The 20,413-nt window shown below is 32.3% G+C and overlaps 1 protein-coding gene across 1 annotated transcript; it reads right to left on the minus strand.

The window, feature by feature from the left end:
* Positions 1–195: 195 nt before the first annotated feature.
* LOC127831267 (uncharacterized) lies at positions 196–20,169 on the minus strand. The gene is made up of 12 exons (XM_052356247.1): positions 19,903–20,169; positions 19,288–19,383; positions 11,173–11,397; positions 10,649–10,898; positions 9,106–9,228; positions 6,919–7,082; positions 5,975–6,303; positions 3,107–3,207; positions 2,385–2,546; positions 1,706–1,804; positions 684–775; positions 196–243 (listed from the first exon to the last, which is right to left on the minus strand). The coding sequence occupies exons 1-12, from the start codon at positions 20,167–20,169 to the stop codon at positions 196–198; spliced, it is 1,956 nt and encodes a 651-aa protein (XP_052212207.1).
* Between the last annotated feature and the right edge of the window lie 244 nt (positions 20,170–20,413).

Below are 20,413 nucleotides of genomic sequence, written 5' to 3' on the forward strand. Positions count from 1 at the left end.
CATTGTATCGACGCTTTTCGGTATCAAGGTATCGTTTTTCCGGCTTCGCTGTCTTCATATATGTCAACTATGTCAATACTTAACTTCGTTCGTATAACTGGATATGTCGTTCAGCGTAATACAGGTGCTGTCGGTAGAATTCGTCGGATGTTCTTCCAAACACTGTGTGGAATGCATGCTTGAATTGTTTTTTTGTTAACTGGAGACACCGTCTAACCAGTATGTCCTCATAATGCCTTTTCCCTGCGATTATTGAAAAAAAGTCAATGCATTTAGTATAATTGTTGTAACGAACACTAATTGCAAGTAGGGCATTCAAATTATGATTGTAATAATAAGTGAAATATTTATTTGTGACCAATGTTCTCGTCTTACAATTGTAGAGATAAGCGACAATTAAGTCTTTAGATATTAGATTATGTATCGATACAATTGCACGAAACATATTTATTATTGATCTAGCATTAAGTTTTCACGATTAAACATTCGCTTGTTTATACAATCTAATTTCGATGACTACGTATTAAGGAAACAACCCTAAGCTATAGCAACGTGTAACTAAAGTGTTTAACATATATCTTCCAAACATTTAAGGAAATAATTTAAGGTAATTGTTTATATTTAAAAAGCTATTTTGTCTTGTCATTTATTCAAAGCCGTCTGAGCAATATTGAAGTATTTACCTTGACCTTTACAGTGCCTCTCTCTAAAACGATGAATCCTCCGATGTGCATGAGGTTCTCAGCAGACGACTCTGTCATCTGTATTCGCGACGCTGACAATGTCAGAAAAAATGCTTGTATAACCATTGTATTTCTGTTTAAAGCACATTAACCCTCAAAATCAACAAATATTTCGTACAAAGTTTCGAAAAAATAAAGATAACACATAAGCAACCAATGTTCGTTATAGCAATATCAAACATTTAAACGCTAGATATGGTCTTGTAACATAGATTTAACAAAATACAGAGTGCTTTTGCGTAACAATATATTCAACACATGTTCATGAACCAAGTTAGAGTTCATGTTTCGTATAAATAGATATCGTTGCGGGAAATTACAGTGGAAAAAAGTGCTCTACACACAAATGAAAACGAGCATTTTGTATCTCTTTAAAGCTATGTTACTGCTTTAACGAACATTGATTTTGTTATGGGTTGACTGTATTGTCAATTATTTAAAGGACATAATATAGCAAGATCACAATATTTGTGTAATGCATGCATATTTTTGATGAAATAATAAAGACAACGAAACATAAGATTATGACAGCCCTTAAGCGCTCACCAATAAAATAACACAGCTTGCACTATGAATACAATTCAAAACTTTAAATCGAAGCTAAATAGATGTTATTGTGTCGTCCTTAAAATCGCAAGTGTCTTTGAGATACATGTTTGGCCCCGCTTAAACAATTTTGTGAGGTGAACACTTAGGATAAGTCGAAGCGGACATTCTCTCCTTAAACTTCGCTTGCTCACAGTGAACATATGATGAAGAAACAACTTTACGATATATCACCATTATTAAGTCACATATTACGCATAGTGTTTACACGTTTTCTTTTTCCAAATTTGACCTTGCGACCTTAGTCTTGTTCGCATATGACTAAGGTTCTTACCTGGTCTGAATAGTATTAACATACATATACTGGCCGAGTGTCATCAATAAAGAACGACGAATGCTGTCCTTATTGGACTTACGTAATCCTGTTGACTCCATTCGCGATGCAGTGTTTACCGTGTCACCGAATATACAATAGCGCGGCATCTTCACTCCCACTACGCCTGCCGCCACTGGCCCTGCAACCAATTAAGTCCGATATACGTTTATGTGGTTTTAGTTTGGATTTAATAAATTGTCGGGCATGTGTCTAATTTATTGCGTAATACAAGATAAATCACAGCCTCAGCATAATGACCGGATCATTACCAATGTTTGAAATATACTCGATGGAAAACTTGATAAAAGCAAATAAAGTAGCATGTATAAAGACGGGTATGAGAAGCTAACGCACAGGTGTTGGGAATCTATTTTTAAAACACATTTTCATTTTACGTAAGTGTTGTATAATGCCAATCAAAACAGACGTAGCGATAATTTAAATAACTACGCAAGTATTGACGTTAGAAATGTGCTCGTTGATAATTGTAATAACATGACCAATGACTAACGTATACGAGCACATGGATATTACGTTTACGCAGCTGTGTGGAAGCAAATTTCCTGTTCCAGTAAGTTTAACATGTTGTCTAACACAAACAAGAGAACGAAACAATTATAATAACTAGACCGTTTAAGTTGTTTTAAATAAAATGATAACCATTTCAATAAATGTAATTACAAAATTGTACGAGCACAATATATATAACTCTAACGAACCAGTGTTGAAACCCAATCTCAAGCAGATCTTCTGGTCCGGTAGGTGTGGCATCTGCTGTTCCTGCATAGTCCTCAATAAATCTAGAGACAATCTTGCTATTTCTGCCACATGCTTTTCGCCATTTCGGTTTGGTAGACCAGACGCAACCATGTATCCATCCCCTGAAAGTCAATATTGATATATAAAAGTGCGAACAGTAAGCAAGATTTCGGGCGTTATAATTTGTATAACTTGTTATTTAACTGCAGTTTTGCTTGTCACCACTAACAGAAGTATACAGGGAAAGTCTTAACACATTAACATAAAGTTTGAACTAGGTTTCATAACTGTTGATAAATAGTTGTTTATGCTTAAGGGAAATGCACAAAACGTTCGTGCTTTAAGTAATTTGATATGCACTTTCTGATACGAAAACTGGTATAATGTATTCGCATAAGTCCATTACCTCCCAAACTGCCTTATGAAAGGCACTCATATATTTATCGAAAATGCTTCCTGATTTTATTGCACGTTTGGTTGAATTGTATTCTTACCTATGACTGTTTGTAGCCATACAAATCATAACAATGATTTATTTTGTTTATAGTATTGCGTTGTGACTGTTCTTACAACAGTGATATAAGGACAAAACGTTAATTTTTCTAACATGAAACGGGAAACCAATTAATTAGGTGTGAAGGGAGTTTGCAAGTAGCGTCCGATAAACAATAGGGCAACGTACCTATGGTCTCAACTTTGTATACATCGAAATCTTTGAGCCTGTTGTCAATGGTCATGTAGAGGCTATTCAACAAGTTCACCACTTGCATCGGTGTTATCGAACTGCAAAAAAGCCCATACCTGGGAATCGTTTTTCACTAGGGGGATGATATATTGTATTTTAGCAGAATTTAAGGCCATATATAACTGATGCAAACATGGATAGCAATACAAGTTTAAGCACGATTTAATTCAATTTTAATTAATTGCTTGATGGCGAGGTGACTTTATTTGCATCATGTTTTTATGATGTTATCGCTTACCTTCTTCCAAAAAAAGCAAAGATAGTGTATAAAATGTGCTCAAAATACACATATTCTAACAAAAATAAATAGTTATTTAGGTAAGCAATTTTGGGTGGTTGACCTTGTGCAGGAAACACTAGTATTATAATTGTTGCATGACATGGAAAACTAAGAATCTCGTTATAAACATTTCAAATCAGCACACGATGCTTATTTGACAGCATTAGCGTAGACTTAGTTTGCATTTATGCGCAGTTTATTATCTGTATAAGTATTATTAACATGACTTTAACAATTATAAGACATATGGTATTTGGATAAAATATTAAGGTAGTAGCACTCTTATGAACTTCGTGCAATATCGCCTTATTTCGTACAAATCCGTCACTCGTTTTTCGGGTATGTGCATAAAACTGCAAATATTCGATAACTATCGATATAAAATACTAAATGAAGAACCCGAAAACTAAAACTAAATAAATGAAAACAAATATGGCCTACACTATACTTGATAGGTTGGGTCGTTATAAGAAAAACCAAAATTTCCATCTCTACAAAGAAAGATTCATAAAAGTGTCATTGTTTATCATAATTGTTCGACTAGAATTAATGACGAAAGTCTAGTATTGGATGGCGGTGATGACATGTATACAGACAATGATTCCTGGAAAACGGTTGCTGGCTGGCCGAATTCCAAACGTTGCTTTAAATTGTGTACCACTGTCAAGAATGTCGTTATGGACCCCTGCCATTAACCAAATTTAATATTGTTGATGAGCAGAAAACGGGGTCTAAGTGGAATTTTGTGTGCGCGATGCCAAATTGTTGGCTGTTGCCATGTGAACCGGGTATTGTACGGAAAACCCCATCACGTAAAGAAGAGTCTTTAAAAGAAGAATGCATTTATTTGATATCAACACAAAGCTCGAAACAGGCAGGTACATGGATAATGCAATATTTGTATCAAGTATAACGTAGCATCATTATTCATAATGGCAATCAAGAAGATCTTGATGGAAAAGTGCATCCTGTCAATGATTGTTCACTATATAATCATACTTATATTTGTTACTATTAAAACAAGATGCCATGTTAAGAAAAAGTTGTATTTTAAATGCATGGAAATAAATGCCATCATGTTTGGATTTTTTAACAAAGTTATGTTGTTTTCCTGAAACAAACAACAAAAGTATATTAGAAATGCTAGAAATATGAAGACAGTGAGTGTTCTTGTTTACAGTAATGTGTGCAAGGCCACAACAACATAGACTACTATAGATGGCTTTTGACTAAACCTCATTCATCTTAGAATGATCTTTGTATGTAATGTTGAAAATGGTCTCAAGTCTCAGGACCATTTTCATAAAGCAAAACACAGACGGTCAACCCAGGCTTACCAATACCAAGCAGGTTTTGGGAACACTTTTTCAAAAGCTGATCATTAAACTCATGTGTTTGTTTTGTATATCATATTAAGTTAAATATTATCACTTTTCATCATTGATGCATCTATGTTCCTTTAAACGTGTATGGTTGAATTACTGTATGTGCTTCGTTACTTAATTATGAATTATCTTATTTCCCTGTCACATGTTCAAGTCTGTTGTATATAGAAGAACGCATTTCATTAACAATTTCAAACTAGGTTAGCAAATCTAAGTGAATTGAGTAGGTTCCATGTGGCACATGATATGAGATGTATGTATTTATCTATGTATGTTGTTAATGAGTTTATTTTAAGCTTTTCTTCATTGTTTTAATCTTTTTTTAACACATCTATATGATCACATATTAAAGTCTAAACTTCAGTGTGGTGTTTCTTGCAAACGGCGGTATCATGTATGGTAAAACAGGAACTTTTCGTTAATACTGGTTACCCACATTATTCCATTTGTTTATTCAAACATACATTTTAGATAATTTTTTTGTGCAAAGATTGTAATTTCAACTACCATTTATTTGAAAATTTACTTTATAAGACTTGTGTCTAGAGATTGTATTTTTCTAGTTTCCCGAGGGATGATGACATAACTTGTTTGTTTATATATTCTTTTCTGTATTCCTTTTCTCATAAGTTATCTTATTTTTAGATATGATTCAGTTATCTTTAAATACATACTTAAAAGTGTTTTATTTTGTATTGGATGAACGACAGTAAAACTTGTAAATACATGGTCCATTCACAATGATTTTTTTTTAGATTGAAAACTTTAAATGTCAAAACAATATTAGTGTACGGTGAATTTCAACTTTAGTTATCAGTTCAGCATACCATAACGCTAACAATATGCGTAGATAGACAAGAAAATCAAAATGTCGTATTAAACTGCTTATACCTTAATATAACGAATAAATGTTCCATTTTTCTTTTTATTATTAAATATAATTTTCACTAAAAATATTTTAAAATATAAGCATAGAAGAATATTTATTGACAACCGTTTCAGTAATTTATGCATACTTTAACTGAACGAAGTATTGATCTTATGAAGTAAGCATGTTTTTATAAGTGCATGTAGAGACCCGCTTCAGGATCTGTTATGTATGGCGTTGAATATTAAGGTATACATTTGCTGAAGGCGTACCTCGAAATGGCAGTGAATCCAACTACATCTGAAAACAAAATAGTCGCGGAAAGATATGACTCTGGTACAGTGCTCCCGTCAGTCATCAGTTGCTTAGCAACCGATCTCGGAAGGAGCTGGTACAAAAGCCCTTCCGTTCGTTGTTTTTCAGCCTCTAGCTCGCAAGTTTTGTCCTGCAGATCTTGCGAGAAGTTCTTGATCTTTTTAATAAGTTTGATTATATTTCGGACTAGGATAATGACAACTGGCACTATCACAATGCCAATTGTAAACTGAACGGCGCTAATCGTCATCGCTTCTAGTAGTGAAGAGTTTTCATCTGCAGCTGCCTATGAAGAAAAAAAGGTGTATGATTGTATGACTATAAATAGCGCATGCAGACGTTCAATACGATTATCATCGACAAGTGTATCTTTGCCTATGAATTCAACAGGATGTTTGCTAACTTTAATGAAGACAATAAGACAAGTATGTTGTTTAAAGTCTCATGGCCTGAATTTTATTTGACATTATTCTGAACACAGCTTATTAAAACAAAGCACCATCGTATTTAGCAATTGAAGTATTTAATAGTTTTTTCGGGCATTTAACAATGCACTAGTTTTTAAAAGCATATAAACAGAACATCTATCCATACGTGATATTACACTATGCACATTTTCTCCGAGTTTTTTCCATACGTAAATGCCGTACGTTTATGTCTGCACAATACTTATTACTCTCAACACTGTATAAACATAATTAAAAGAGTGAAATTCGCATATTGAAACAACGCAACAATAACTATTTAGCAATAGAAAGTATGCTGTGTGTTAGAACATCATGTGCATCGCGAGCGCCCATTTTGTCACACATAAGAAAAGAAGGTCACCGAAAATATTAAGTGACGATGTTCATAGCTTTAAATAGTGAATAAACATTATACAAACTAAATATCAACGCACCTGAACAATGCTATTGGCAATCCTGGTCTGGACACTTTTCAGAATATCGATGTATTCCGTCATGTTGTCGAACCAGACTTTCCCTACCTCAACTGATGGCGCCACCGCTTGGTTGTCTATGATCTGCTGTTGCATCGATACAATTCGTGTATGCAGATCGGTATCTAAATAAAATAAAACAACAGCACACTTTTAATGAGTGGCGTGATATTGATGCCACATCTCATTTTCTCCATACTATCATTAATGAAACCCCAGAAACATTATCAGGATATAAATATGCGATGCACGAAATAATGTGCCTATACAATACTGTTCTTGAAAAAAAAACGACAATTTACAATTGCATTGACATAAGTATGGGCTAGGCGTTGGAAAGGTTGATTCAAAGCAGCGGGGAATTAAACAGATTGAGGGATGCAAATACCTTCACACGAAGCTCCGGATTAAACACACACGTGTAAGCACGTGTAACATCAACGCAGAGTTATTTAATCACTTAAACCTCGTTGAAGGTTCATTGGGTTTAACAAGAAAAAACAAAATATAAGTCAGAAAGAAGACGTAAAGAGGCAGAAACGCACATTGTCATATGTTCAATTATATAACGTGCCCATAAATGTGTTGATTCAGAACATCATCCCTTTAATCACAAGAACAAGTGTATAAGGATAAGTAATATGTTTGATTGGAGTGCAAGCAAACATTATGTTACCATGTTGTGGTTAGTTAGCTTAAAAGCCTTGCACATTGAGCATGCATCCGTTTCATCTTGATCCTTTGAAGATATATTCATTAGTACTAGCAACCATTTTCGTCCTTTAGCCTCCACCAATAAGAGGTGTCACTATGCAACAATAATATGTATACTCATTAAATCTGCTTAGAAATGATGACAAAAAATAAGATAACAAATCATTAGGTGGGGTTATAGTGTTACAAATTATATTAACGTATTTATCATCATTACTTACATTAACGCAACCTCTTAAAGGCATCTCTTCAAAATGATGCTTGAGAAACCCCATTGACAGATTACAATTTTAATCGGATATTCTCTATGAAAAAAGGCATTCAAGTGTGCTTACATATAAAACGTATATAATCATGTTTACAGTGCATTCCATAAAACTAGATGATTCAATTACCTACTGTTTTGAAAATGGTTTTTGTTTGTTGTAATCATTTACAAAGTTATAAAAAAGGTTCTCGCATAAATATTTAACTCGGCAAAAATGTAAACCAAAAATAGTATCTTGTTAATACTACCATCCAAACCATTGTGTACATATGATAACTTAGTTAATCGTATTCGTTTGAAATATAAGATAGTTTAGTTTTGTATAATGATCGTAAGATGTACATCTACAACACAATTACAATAAGCAAACAATCAGTTGTATATTTTGTAAGCTATTTCGCCTCATGTATATTTATTTATATAGAGAGATTAGCTGTATTTAAAACATAATTTCAACGTAATTTAATTTAATGAAAAAGAATCGCCTTCATTTAGAAAAGCTAGGTAAACAATCAATTTCAAAGCAGAATTAAACAATCCGCTTAAATGGAGACCAGTTAACGTTCACATGAATCCCTATACTGTGCTTCAATCCTGGAATTGACTTTAATTGCTTACTAGAACATAAAAGCTTATCATACATTCTTTTATTTTATACATTCAGGAATAATCGCTAAAGACTCATTAATTTAGAAATGTTTACTACGTTTCTAAACTTTTTTTAAATTGCTTATTAAAACGAATTATTTCGCTATTATTCCGTTAACTATTTCGCATGTTCGTAAATCTCACCGGTTTGGAATTTAATAGAATTTCCAGCGTGGGATTACCGTTAAATATTTAATTAATATCAATCCCTATTATATACTCGTTAGGGCTGCCTAGAAGGTCACGTTTATTCCATTTGCGCTCGATGAATTTCATATTTCTTAAATTTAACCTACACTTGTCGTCTTACGTATCAAAATGTATAATCGAAAGTTTCAATAGCACGTTTTGTATTTTTACAACTTCTATTAATATCAAATTGATTTTGAATCAAGAACATATTCACAATCAATTAAACATTTACGTTGAAATCATGCTTTAAATTGCGGCCATGGTTTGATAAGAATGTCGGAAAACATTTGTTGGCTTATCATCCGCTTTCTTGATATAAGTATAACCTTCGAAAAGGGAGTCGATGTTCGAGTCAGTTGATTCGGAGTATATGCGGCTCTGCTGCAGAAAGTAGGCACCCAGCACACGCTTCTCGATGTACCACTGATGATCAGTGTCCGGCAGTTGACCTTTTAAACGAGATTTAAACAAAACTTGAAACTTTGTATTTGATTAAACGCCTATTTCTATAAAAATGTTCAATGGCGTTGTACCATGACATATGATACAATACAACACTTAATATCAATACTAATAAAACTTATTTGAACAACTGGCGATGTTAAATGAAAGATCGTCAGGGTAATTAAAACAAAATTCAACTGATATGACGAACAAATAACTTTTTCCAATAAATAATTATTGCTAAAAATCAATTGACAATGACTAAGATAAAAAAAAATATTATATTAAAGGATATATAAAAGATATTATATTAAAGATATTATACAATATTATATTAATTGATATATACAATATATTACATTAAAGATATTATACAATATTCACAGTATAATAGTTATTATTATATATTAAATGATATTTTTATAATTTAAAAGATGAAGATGTAATCAGAGTCATGTTTTGTGCGTAGACATACTAATATATTTTACATTCTCGTTTAGAATAGTGCGTAGAAGTCTCTAAAATACCATGTTTTCAGTTTCCATTTAAAAATGTTGATTGTTTTTTATTTCCTAATTGCAGATAGTTTGGTAATAAATAAATAAATAAATAAACAAATAAATAAATAAATAAATAAAAAATATATAAAAAATAAATAAATAAATAAATAAATAAATAAATAAATAAATAAATTACATATGGGTTGTTTGTGTCTTTCGTTGCTGTGTATGCTGACTTTGTATTTGTGGATGTTAACTAAAATGTCACCGTCTGTACCAACTTATAAAAAACAGTACATTTATATAGGCCAGCGGTTATATAAAGTCCGATAACTATTTGTCCTTGATTATTTATACAGTCATATCAACTTACTCTTTCCTAAATGTAAAGCCTTAACAATAATGTCACATTATAATTTTTATATGAAATTCATCTATAATTTATCAGTCATCATAATAACAATAAAACATGCATTGACTGCAAATTCCATCGCCGTGGCGAAAAGGCTATGGTGTCCAAATATTAACCGCGAGATCACGGGTTCATAAGATTTCCCCCAAAATGGACTAAGAACTGGTTAAACATAAAAATAGACTCGAGCGGGCTTCAATAAGGCTTAAGCTTTGTTGAAATCGAATTAAAGTAAAAAAATTTAAATATATGCTTTTTAAAATCACAAATCTAATTTGATGACGGTAAAACAATTTATCAAAATAGTATACACAAAATGTTACAGTCGGTGTTTATGCTTTATCAGTTAAATTGTGTATGTGACTATATTTTGGACTTTTGTGCTAACTTGTGCTAACTTGTTAAGTTAATAGCTTGTTTTGATTTACAAAACTACATGCGTCATATGAGAAAGGCAAAGAGCATTTTACCATTTTGGCTTTTAATTGAACTGACAATATAGACAATTCATACCTCTAGCGAAGAATGTGCTACCAAGAGCTCTCTCTATCCCCGCCTGTTCCTTGCTGATGATCAGGTTCTGATAGGACGCCAGGTCCACCCAGAAAGCGAATGGCTTACGCAGGTTCAAACTCCGTCCTATCATGGCGATAAAGGCTCTGTTGTCATTGCTGTAGAAGTTTATCACCTCACTAAGCGTAAGTTTCCGTGGGTTGAGGTACGATCTGAACTCTCTGATATGTCGCTGAAAACTATACTTTGTCTGGAAAAACCCCATCTAACTACTATATCGCATTCATTTATATAGTTAAATATGTACCTATATAGCAACAAATCACTAACATATAACAGTAAATCGCAGAACTTCATAAAACCAACGAAACGCCAAACGTGTAAGGAGAGTTGCTATTTTACATATGTCGGGTCGTTAATAGGTCGAGTCGTTAACAAACTATTGGCGAGCCGTTTTTTCGAGCAATTCTTAAGTATATGGCAAGGATAGGGTAAGCTTTAGATATACGAACTCGTTACAACACCTGTAAATATTCCTTTGAGCCGATGCTGACCCATTTCGACAGATTACTTATTGCAGCATCTGTGTCTTGGTACACCTTTAGGAGACGCGAGCGTATAAATGGATCGTCATTTGAGGACACGTAGAGGGCGGTGGTTCCCCGCTCTATCTGCATGGCATGTACGACGTCACTCATTTCTACGCTGAACCGGATTATATCCTGTACGTCGCGGTTTTGTTGAAAAGTCTAAAATAAAATATTAATGGGATGCTGTGTTTTTTACTTAAACTTAACAATTGCTTTATATTGTGGGAACGGAAAAACCTCGTTGGTCATTTTTATTCCTGGAACATTATAATTTAGGGTAGATTGTAAGATATATATATGTATATCAGTCGTTAATATTAATGTATAAATGCACCAATGCAAGGGTTCATCGAACAATGGAAAACATACCACGTTAATTCGGCGATAAGCTTAAAAGGCCAGTATGCAGCTTTTCCCCCGTATTATGCAACATTGACCCCGCCCAACAAGTTCTAAAAGTGTTGCGCTGGAAAAGTATCCAAGTATATGTGCGATCCTAATCATGATGAAAGAAAGCATTGCTAAATAGGCTATAGAGAGTGAATGATATGTAATATTCCATGGAAGGCATTCATTATTATCAACAATTATTGGGTGTTAAAGAATGCACACAAAATGATTTTGTATATGGTGAGGTTGGACGTGTAAATTATCAATCCAGAAGATATTTAAATATTATTAAATACTGGGTAAAACTTTTAAGAACTCCAGACAACAAATTTATTAAGAAAATATATTAAACTCTATTAACTGATTGCATCGTCTATCCTTTAAAGAAAAATTGGTGTACATTATTAAAGGATTTGTTAAGTAATTTGGGATTTTATGACGCTTGGCTCTTCCAAGATGTTGGTAATGTAAACGTTTTTATATCTGCCTTAAGAAAACGACTGAGCGACACATTTATCCCAAACTGGAATAATAGGCTTGAAAACTCAAGCAAAGCTAACTTATACAAACACATTGCAATATTTCGTTTTCAACCGTACCTAAATTATTGTCAAATAAGTAAATTCCGAATAAGATTTTCAAAATTACGGCTGGCATCACATAGGCTGTACATTGAGAGCGGCAGATGGGCACGACCCACTCCTTTTCCATTAGAACAAAGAAAATTTACCCTATGCAATAAACTTGAAGATGAGTTTCATTTTGTCCTTGAGTGCAGTTTATACTCAGAACTAAGAAAACAATACATTCCATCATATTTTCGACACAGACCAAATATGTATAATTTTGTAGCAATTACGTCAGGAAATGAATTGGTGATTAAAAAATTGTGCATATACATTTTTAACGCATTTCAAGTTCGTACAAACAACACATATGTAATGTCAAACTAATTTCATTATAGGAATACAAATATTGTGTTCTAGGTTTTGAAAGTGTCAATTAAGCAACCAATATTCATGTGTACTTTTCCCCATGTTAAATATTTATAATTATGTAAAATTCCTAATACTTTTGTTACGATTTATAATTTTCCTAATTTTATATGGTTATGATCCATTTATGTGAAGTGCGATATCACACTCATGTGCATTGTATATCAAACTCGTACAATAAGCTGTCTTTTTTGTTTTATTTGTCTTTAACGCGCATAATTGTTTAATCTCAAGGCAGCTGGCCTTAGTTTAAGAAAGAATTAGTAAATGTCCTTTTTGATCATTAGTATAAATGTGTTATCATTTATTTTAACATTTCCTAGCCTTATGGCTATCTATTTCTTCAATTTCGAATAGGTAGCCGAGACAAGGCGCTAGCAAAAAATGTAAAGTTTCAGTTATGTCAATATGAAAAAGTAACTTCTTATATTTATTATTGTTTAGCTTTCATAATTACTTTTTGTATCTCTTTTCGAATAAATAGTCGAGCTATTCTAGTATTTATTGGTAACTTTTTATACAGTCAAGGCAGCTGGCCTAAGTCTTAGAAAAGAATATTATACGTCCTTTATGATCATTATTATAATTTTGTTATCTATTTATACATTTTCAAGCCTTATGGCTATCTATTTTTCGATTTCGAATAGGTAGCCAAGACAAGGCGCTAGCAAAAAATGTATAGTTTCAGTCAATATGAAAGTATTTTCTTATATTCATTAGGTTTAGGTTACAAAACTAGCATTTAATAGAAACTTTTTATACAGTCTTTAATAGAGCCTTTGTAACAATAGATATGTTTAATACATACAAAAAGATATATCATGCTTTTACTACTCTAATGTGTAATTATAAAGAATCGTTCTATGTTAAATAATCTGATTACACAAATTATTATTCACTAATAACGAGGTGGTTACTATTCACTTTACACGCACACATAATTCTACAAGCCCGCTTTTGCTTGTGTATATGTTTATATGTTATCCAACCAATAATTTTTGTGATGCATGTCATGTATAATTATCATTATTATAACTATCACAATTATTACAGGTTTGCTTTCGCGGCTATATTTATCATTTCATCAATAACTTTGCAATGCATTGTATGCCAATGTACATTTTATACATTGTATTATTATCATTAAATAATTATTATACGTTTGCTTTAGCGATTTTAGATGTAATTAAACCAATAAGTTTGAAATGCATGTTATGTAAATTTACATGATATACCCTGCATCATAATCATAGAAAATATTTGTTATTATTATTATTATTATGATTATTATTAATTTGTTTAGTAGAAGTTTTATTATTAGTAGTATTATTAGTTTTATCATAACTTGTGGTAGTACTAATGTTTCAATTGTCATACATTGATATCCTTATATATTGCATATTTGTAAACTCTGTATGCATAATCATTGTCCACTTGGGCTGTTATTGGCCTTCTGCATCTGATATGAAATAAACAAACAGTATTTGTTCTGTTGATTCTTTTGATTTTTCCCGCTGTATGATTCCATTGATTGAATCCCCTTTTGGTACTGTGTTCATTGTTACTCTATTGTAATTTCACAGTGGAACTAATCATCGTTTTTGAAGGGTTCACAAGTTTTTCTTCAGGCGTGAAATCGTGTGTTGTTTCTGTTCCACAATAATAGTATCGACATCTGTCACGAATTTTTTCTTATTATGTTTTTATAGTGAACGAATGCTAAACAAAACGAATTCGTTGGAAAATAAATCGACGTTTCAACAAATTTGATACCACGTACAATAACTTGTTATGTAATATTTGTACTGAAATGTCACGCAATTTGCGGCCTACGATTAAATATAAACATGTTTAAGGCGTTATTATGCGTTTGTAAAAAAGACATTGACAATGATTTCTAATCATGAACATTATTATAAAAAGCATCTTAATGGTGAATTATTTCGCCATCAAATGCCGTCGCAAGATTAATTTATCATTTGATAGATTTATAATAGCAAATGTTGTTTCGAGTTTCGTAGGTAAATAAAGTACTTTACTCAATAGTACACGATGCTATGTGTTTATTTGAGTGAATCAATGTAGAGTGAAGAAGCAGTACTAATTACATTCTCATACTGATAACTACTACTACTACTACTACTACTACTACTACTACTACTACTACTACTACTACTACTACTACTACTACTACTTCTACTACTACTACTACTACTACTACTACTACTACTACTACTACTACTACTACTACTACTACTACTACTACTACTACTACTACTACTACTACTACTACTACTACCACTACTACACCTACAACAACAACTACTACTACTACTACTCTACTACTACTACTGCTACTACGACTACTACTGCTACTACTACTACTACTACTACTACTACTACTACTACTACTACTACTACGACTACTACTACTACTACTACTACTACTACTACTACTACTACTACTACTACTACTACTTCTACTACTACTGCTACTACCACTACTTCTATTATTACTACTACTACTACTTCTACTACTACTACTACTACTACTACTACTACTACTACTACTACTACTACTACTACTACTATTACTTGTACTACTACTACTACTACTACTACTACTACTACTACTACTACTACTACTACTACTTCTACTACTACTACTACTACTACTACTACTACTACTACTACTACTACTACTACTACTACTACTACTACAACTACTACTACTACTACTAACTACTACTACTACTATACTTCTACTACTACTACTACTACTACTACTACTACTACTTCTACTACTACTACTACTACTACTACTACTACTACTACTACTACTACTACTACTACTACTACTACTACTACTCTTACTACCTACTTACTACTACTCTACTACTCTACTACTACTACTACTACTACTACTACTACTACTACTACTACTACTACTACTACTACTACTACTACTACTACTACTACTACTACTACTACTACTACTTACTACTACTACTACTACTTCTACTACTAACTACTACTACTACTACTACTACTACTACTACTACTACTACTACTACTACTAAAATTAATAATAATAATAATAATAATAATAATAATAATAATAATAATAATAATAATAATAATAATAAACTCTTTAAATGGAATTTTCTTTTTTTTTTCTGTCAATTAAGAAAGAGGTCCGGTAAAAGCTGCTGAGATCAGCAAAATTTTATAAGTTATTGGATCTCATGACCGGTAAGTTTTTTTTTTGTCTTTCGCATGAGTGCATTTTTACAAATGAAACGAAAGTAAAAATGGCTACCGTGACCTTTCAAAGTTTGACCTTTCAAAGTTCCTGTAATAATTGGTTAAAATTTTAATTTCAGTTTGTCAATGTTTTCTTATGATTGAATGAGAAATTCAATCTGGTAGTAATATATATTTCCTACCTAAATGTGTCTATAATAAAATCACATTTTGTTTTGGAGAACTTTCCTATCTGGATATTCTTCTTCAGTCATTTCCTGTCGGTGTATAAGTGAAATGTGATGTTTATCTTGCCAATAGATAAATTACAATGGCCTTAACTTGCTTAACTTCATGACACTTGATTACATTTTATTTTTGTTTAAGCACAGACTACCATCGGACAAGCCAGCTGGAAGATTAAAGGCCAGACTGGGTCTCTGTGCAGAGGATGTCAAGGAATATATGACTATATATATGTATCACCACTATTTAAGAATGGATACAACTCGTTGACCAGTTGATGTTGTTTTCAAGATTAACAGGAAACTTTTCAAAATGGTACATAGGATTTTTTTGTACACGACATATCGCCAACTTAAGATTTGAACAACACTACCCACCAACCATAACCTTTATTTCGATGGGAGTTTACCTACTTTGGGGGTTACAGACTGGCCTATACCAATCACAAGTCGTCTATCCTTAGCTTTTAATAGACACAGGAATATCAATAAATAAGAAAAATCCTTAAGTTTTGTATACAAAGTTTTAAATTGTGTTATAAATGTAAAAGGGAAAACAGCTTACATTCGAACTTTTTCCAACATAATCAAATGCAAATTGAGCTTCAACTTTTTGTTCTAATTAATCTTTGTTGTAAATTGTTGATGATACGTATACATGATCATTCATAAAATATAAATAAACATCCTGATACTATATTACATGCTTCATAACCTTTAAAACGTTACAAATGAGTAACTACTGTGTTATTTGTAACGTTGAAAAGGATATGCTAATAAGAAATGCCTTTCATTAACATTATCTATACTTTTTGCACTTATTTGTACCTATTCCATTTTCTTAATGGTCAACCTAAGCATCGTGACTTAAACAAAAAACCTTCAAGACATGCTGTGCAGTAAAAAATGTTTTTTTCCAATTTTTTATAATTGTAATTTATTTGACTATTACGACAATCCTTCTCATGATTTCCGTTTTTCAATGGAAAGTAGGTCAGTTTCATTCCAGAGTGATGTTTCGATTTAAATAACTTATTTTATGCTTTCCGGTGGTTAATAGAGGATTATCAGTGAATTTAAACTGATTTTATCACTGTACAAACAGTGGAAAATTAAGAGTGAAAAGTATCGATTATTGTCACTGTTTACTGTGAAATACGTCATTTTTTTTGACGTAATGACGTCTTTGTCCAAGCGAAATTCTGTAGTTAAACTCTTTTAACAATGTATATAAACTGTGGAAAAAGCATAAAATGAAAAAAAAATAATGTTGGATTCGGTGGAATATCGATTTTAATTCACTAGTGATCATAATATATATATATATATATATATATATATATATATATATATTCACTCGCTGAGCCACTCGTGAACATATTATTTTCTATGATCACTCGTGAATTAAAATCAATAATCCACCGAATCCAACAAATATCCTCTATATAATATACCCATGTGTTAGATTGCTATGGAATAGTAGTAGCTTTATCAAATGTTTTACATGCCGCTTATTTTGGAATAAAATGTCAGAATGTTTTAGGAACAATATGAGCGAGAGTTTCGTTTTTCCATTAAGATAATATCGTTAAAACAAGCACATTCGCACAATTACAAATCTTAGAAACAAATCAGAAGGGCCGATATTATGAAAACCAGTGAACAATATACGGATTTCTTACGGACGCTTATTCTAGCCAATATTTTGTCAACGCAATACCGATTCAAATGCAGATTCCGTTGTTATGTTCAAGAATACACATTCAAATATATATTGACATATAACACATGCGTGTTTTTGTATTTGTTCACTACCGAAATTGGTGTGTACTCATTAAGAAGGCCGATACTACGCATAGACATGTTATTGTTTGATATTGTGAAATAAATTAAAATGAACAAATATGATGAATTAAATTTGTCAGCGACTATTTTTACTAGTTAATTGTAACCGTATTTTAACTAAAACTCAGCATCCTATTTTCGTTGAACTTTGCTTTTTTTATGTGTTTGTCTTGATTCTCGCCGTGTTAATGACTTTCAATTGACGCAATCCCTGATATTATAATGTTTTAATGTTTTGTTGCTTTTAGTAATTTACTTTTATAAATGTTGGATTTTAGATTCCTAACAATAAAATGGTGTAACTTTTATCTTATGTCTTCATTTATGCACGTCCCAAAATAATTACAATTTATAATGATTGATACTTTAAAAAAAAATATAGTTGTACATTTTCTGATAATCGTTTCCAACTAATGACATTATTGTTGTTTATTCGAACTTTTGTTTGGTGAAATATTTTTGCAAACGTGTTCTAACAATATAGGTATCACGCATTATGTGACCTGTGAACAAACTTAAAGATATACTTTGTTCTTTGCTGATGGAAATTAATAACGTTTCAAAATTCACAGTCATGTATATCAGTATACTAGCTGCTGTGTTAATGCAAACAGTATATAAGTTGTGACAATTGACACCATTGCTTTACCCGTCAAACATGAATTTGCGAAATGTTGGGTGTGAGGTCCTTTAGCGAATACGTCATTGAGACATTTAACTCGCGATAAAAATAAGTCGAGACGTTGGTGGACTTATTTTGATGTACTGTTATTAATCTTATCAATTATCAATTAATGACACTTATAACGACTTTTCAATCGGAAATTATTTATCGTACGTTAACAACCCACATTTTTGTAAACACATATTGCATCCTTAAAGCATATAAATCGTAATTTGAAAATATTGGAAATTATTTTTATTAATGAAAACATCACTATTTTGCTATTTTGATCAGTACCATGGCCAATATCATCAGTAAAATAATCCATAGTTTCGTTATTAATATCACAACAACTACCTGAACATTATAAATAAATTAATTCATCAATTAGTACGGAACCATCATCCATTATCGTCATCAGCAGCAACATCGGTATCCGCAAATATAAAATCAAAAGTTCGGGTTGCCTTGCGACCGTAAAATACCTTCTACACTTCAGCATTCAGATTAAGTGCGTATCGTCATCTAGAGATCTTCTACTATATGTGGTCAGATGATTCCAATATGGCTAATGATATCCTTCCGAAGTTGAAACCATTTTAAGGATGACGCATTGCAAAATAAACTCCCATCAACACGGTTCACTGTATTAGTATTTAGTGTGTACCGTCGTATAGTGGTCTTCTACCACGATAGTACAAACTCTGCCGAGTGCGATCTTGAGTTGCCGTACATCAGGTAACGAATCGAGGCATATCGTCTTCTTAAAAACGACACAGCCTATAGGTGTAATATTAGTACGTAACATTACGGTCCTCTTCTTAAATGGTTCAACAAGTATCAGCTTGTAATGTTTTAAAATAAAATGCCATCTTTTATAAAGCGCCACTGTATTGACTCATAGATAAATCATGGTAAGTAGTCAACATTTTAACAATAAAACACAGACAATCAACCAATTTTAACATAGGTACTTGTCTGTCTTGACAGAGAATGTGTAACTCATGTAAATTATAAAAAGTGTCGAGAGCATATAATTGTATAATGCGTACAGTTGACATAGTAAGGTAACACAATGCAAGCGGGCGACAAATAAACGGATTGTATACTTTTTGCGCAACACTTTTGGCGTATTAAAAGGTTAACTATGCGGCAGCGAGATACCAAAATGGATGAATAACAACCTTATTTCAAAAATAATGCGCAAAAAAGAAGGTAATTCACATCCTACATGAATGGAAAAACAAACAACGTTTGAATCAAAGAAAAGTTTTAGAAATACCTGAACGTCACTTGCGACCTTCATAGCATCACGAACTATAATAATTATGCCGGGTACAATTGCCAACATGGTCAGTTTGAATAGCTTACAACGGCGCTCCCTCAGAGACCCGTCGCGGCCGCAAAGCGTTGTGTCTACGTCCGGTTCAGGTATTCTCTTTGAACGTCCACTATTGCTAGGGTTCTCCAACGTATAGGCGTTAATGTCGTTTGCGACATCGATGGGGCAAACGACATTGGTGGGGTGTGCGTTTATGCAGTTACTCATTTTTATAAATAACGTTCAATCATAGTGAATATATAGTATATATATTTGATATAAAATCTTATTTATATAAATAATTATGTCACCTTATTCTTAACTCTTATTTATATAAACACATGTATATTCAACTTGCAGGTGTTAACCATCGTACTATATATTTCTTTTGTAGCAGAAAAAAAAGAAAACAAGAAACAAAACACATCCTTAGAAGTCACGTTGATATAAGCACATTTGATCGTGAATTCAA

The sequence above is a fragment of the Dreissena polymorpha genome, chromosome 5, assembly GCF_020536995.1.
Source record: "Dreissena polymorpha isolate Duluth1 chromosome 5, UMN_Dpol_1.0, whole genome shotgun sequence".
Classification (NCBI taxonomy): Eukaryota; Metazoa; Mollusca; class Bivalvia; order Myida; family Dreissenidae; genus Dreissena; species Dreissena polymorpha.

Coding starts and splice junctions, on each gene's coding strand:
- LOC127831267 (XM_052356247.1), bottom strand. CDS start 20,169: ATGAGTAACTGCATAAACGCACACCCCACCAATGTCGTTTGCCCCATC. Junction 6,304..6,918: donor TTGCCAATAGCATTGTTCAG/GTGCGTTGATAT, acceptor TTTTCTTCATAG/GCAGCTGCAGATGAAAACTC. Junction 3,208..5,974: donor GGATTCACTGCCATTTCGAG/GTACGCCTTCAG, acceptor GCTTTTTTGCAG/TTCGATAACACCGATGCAAG.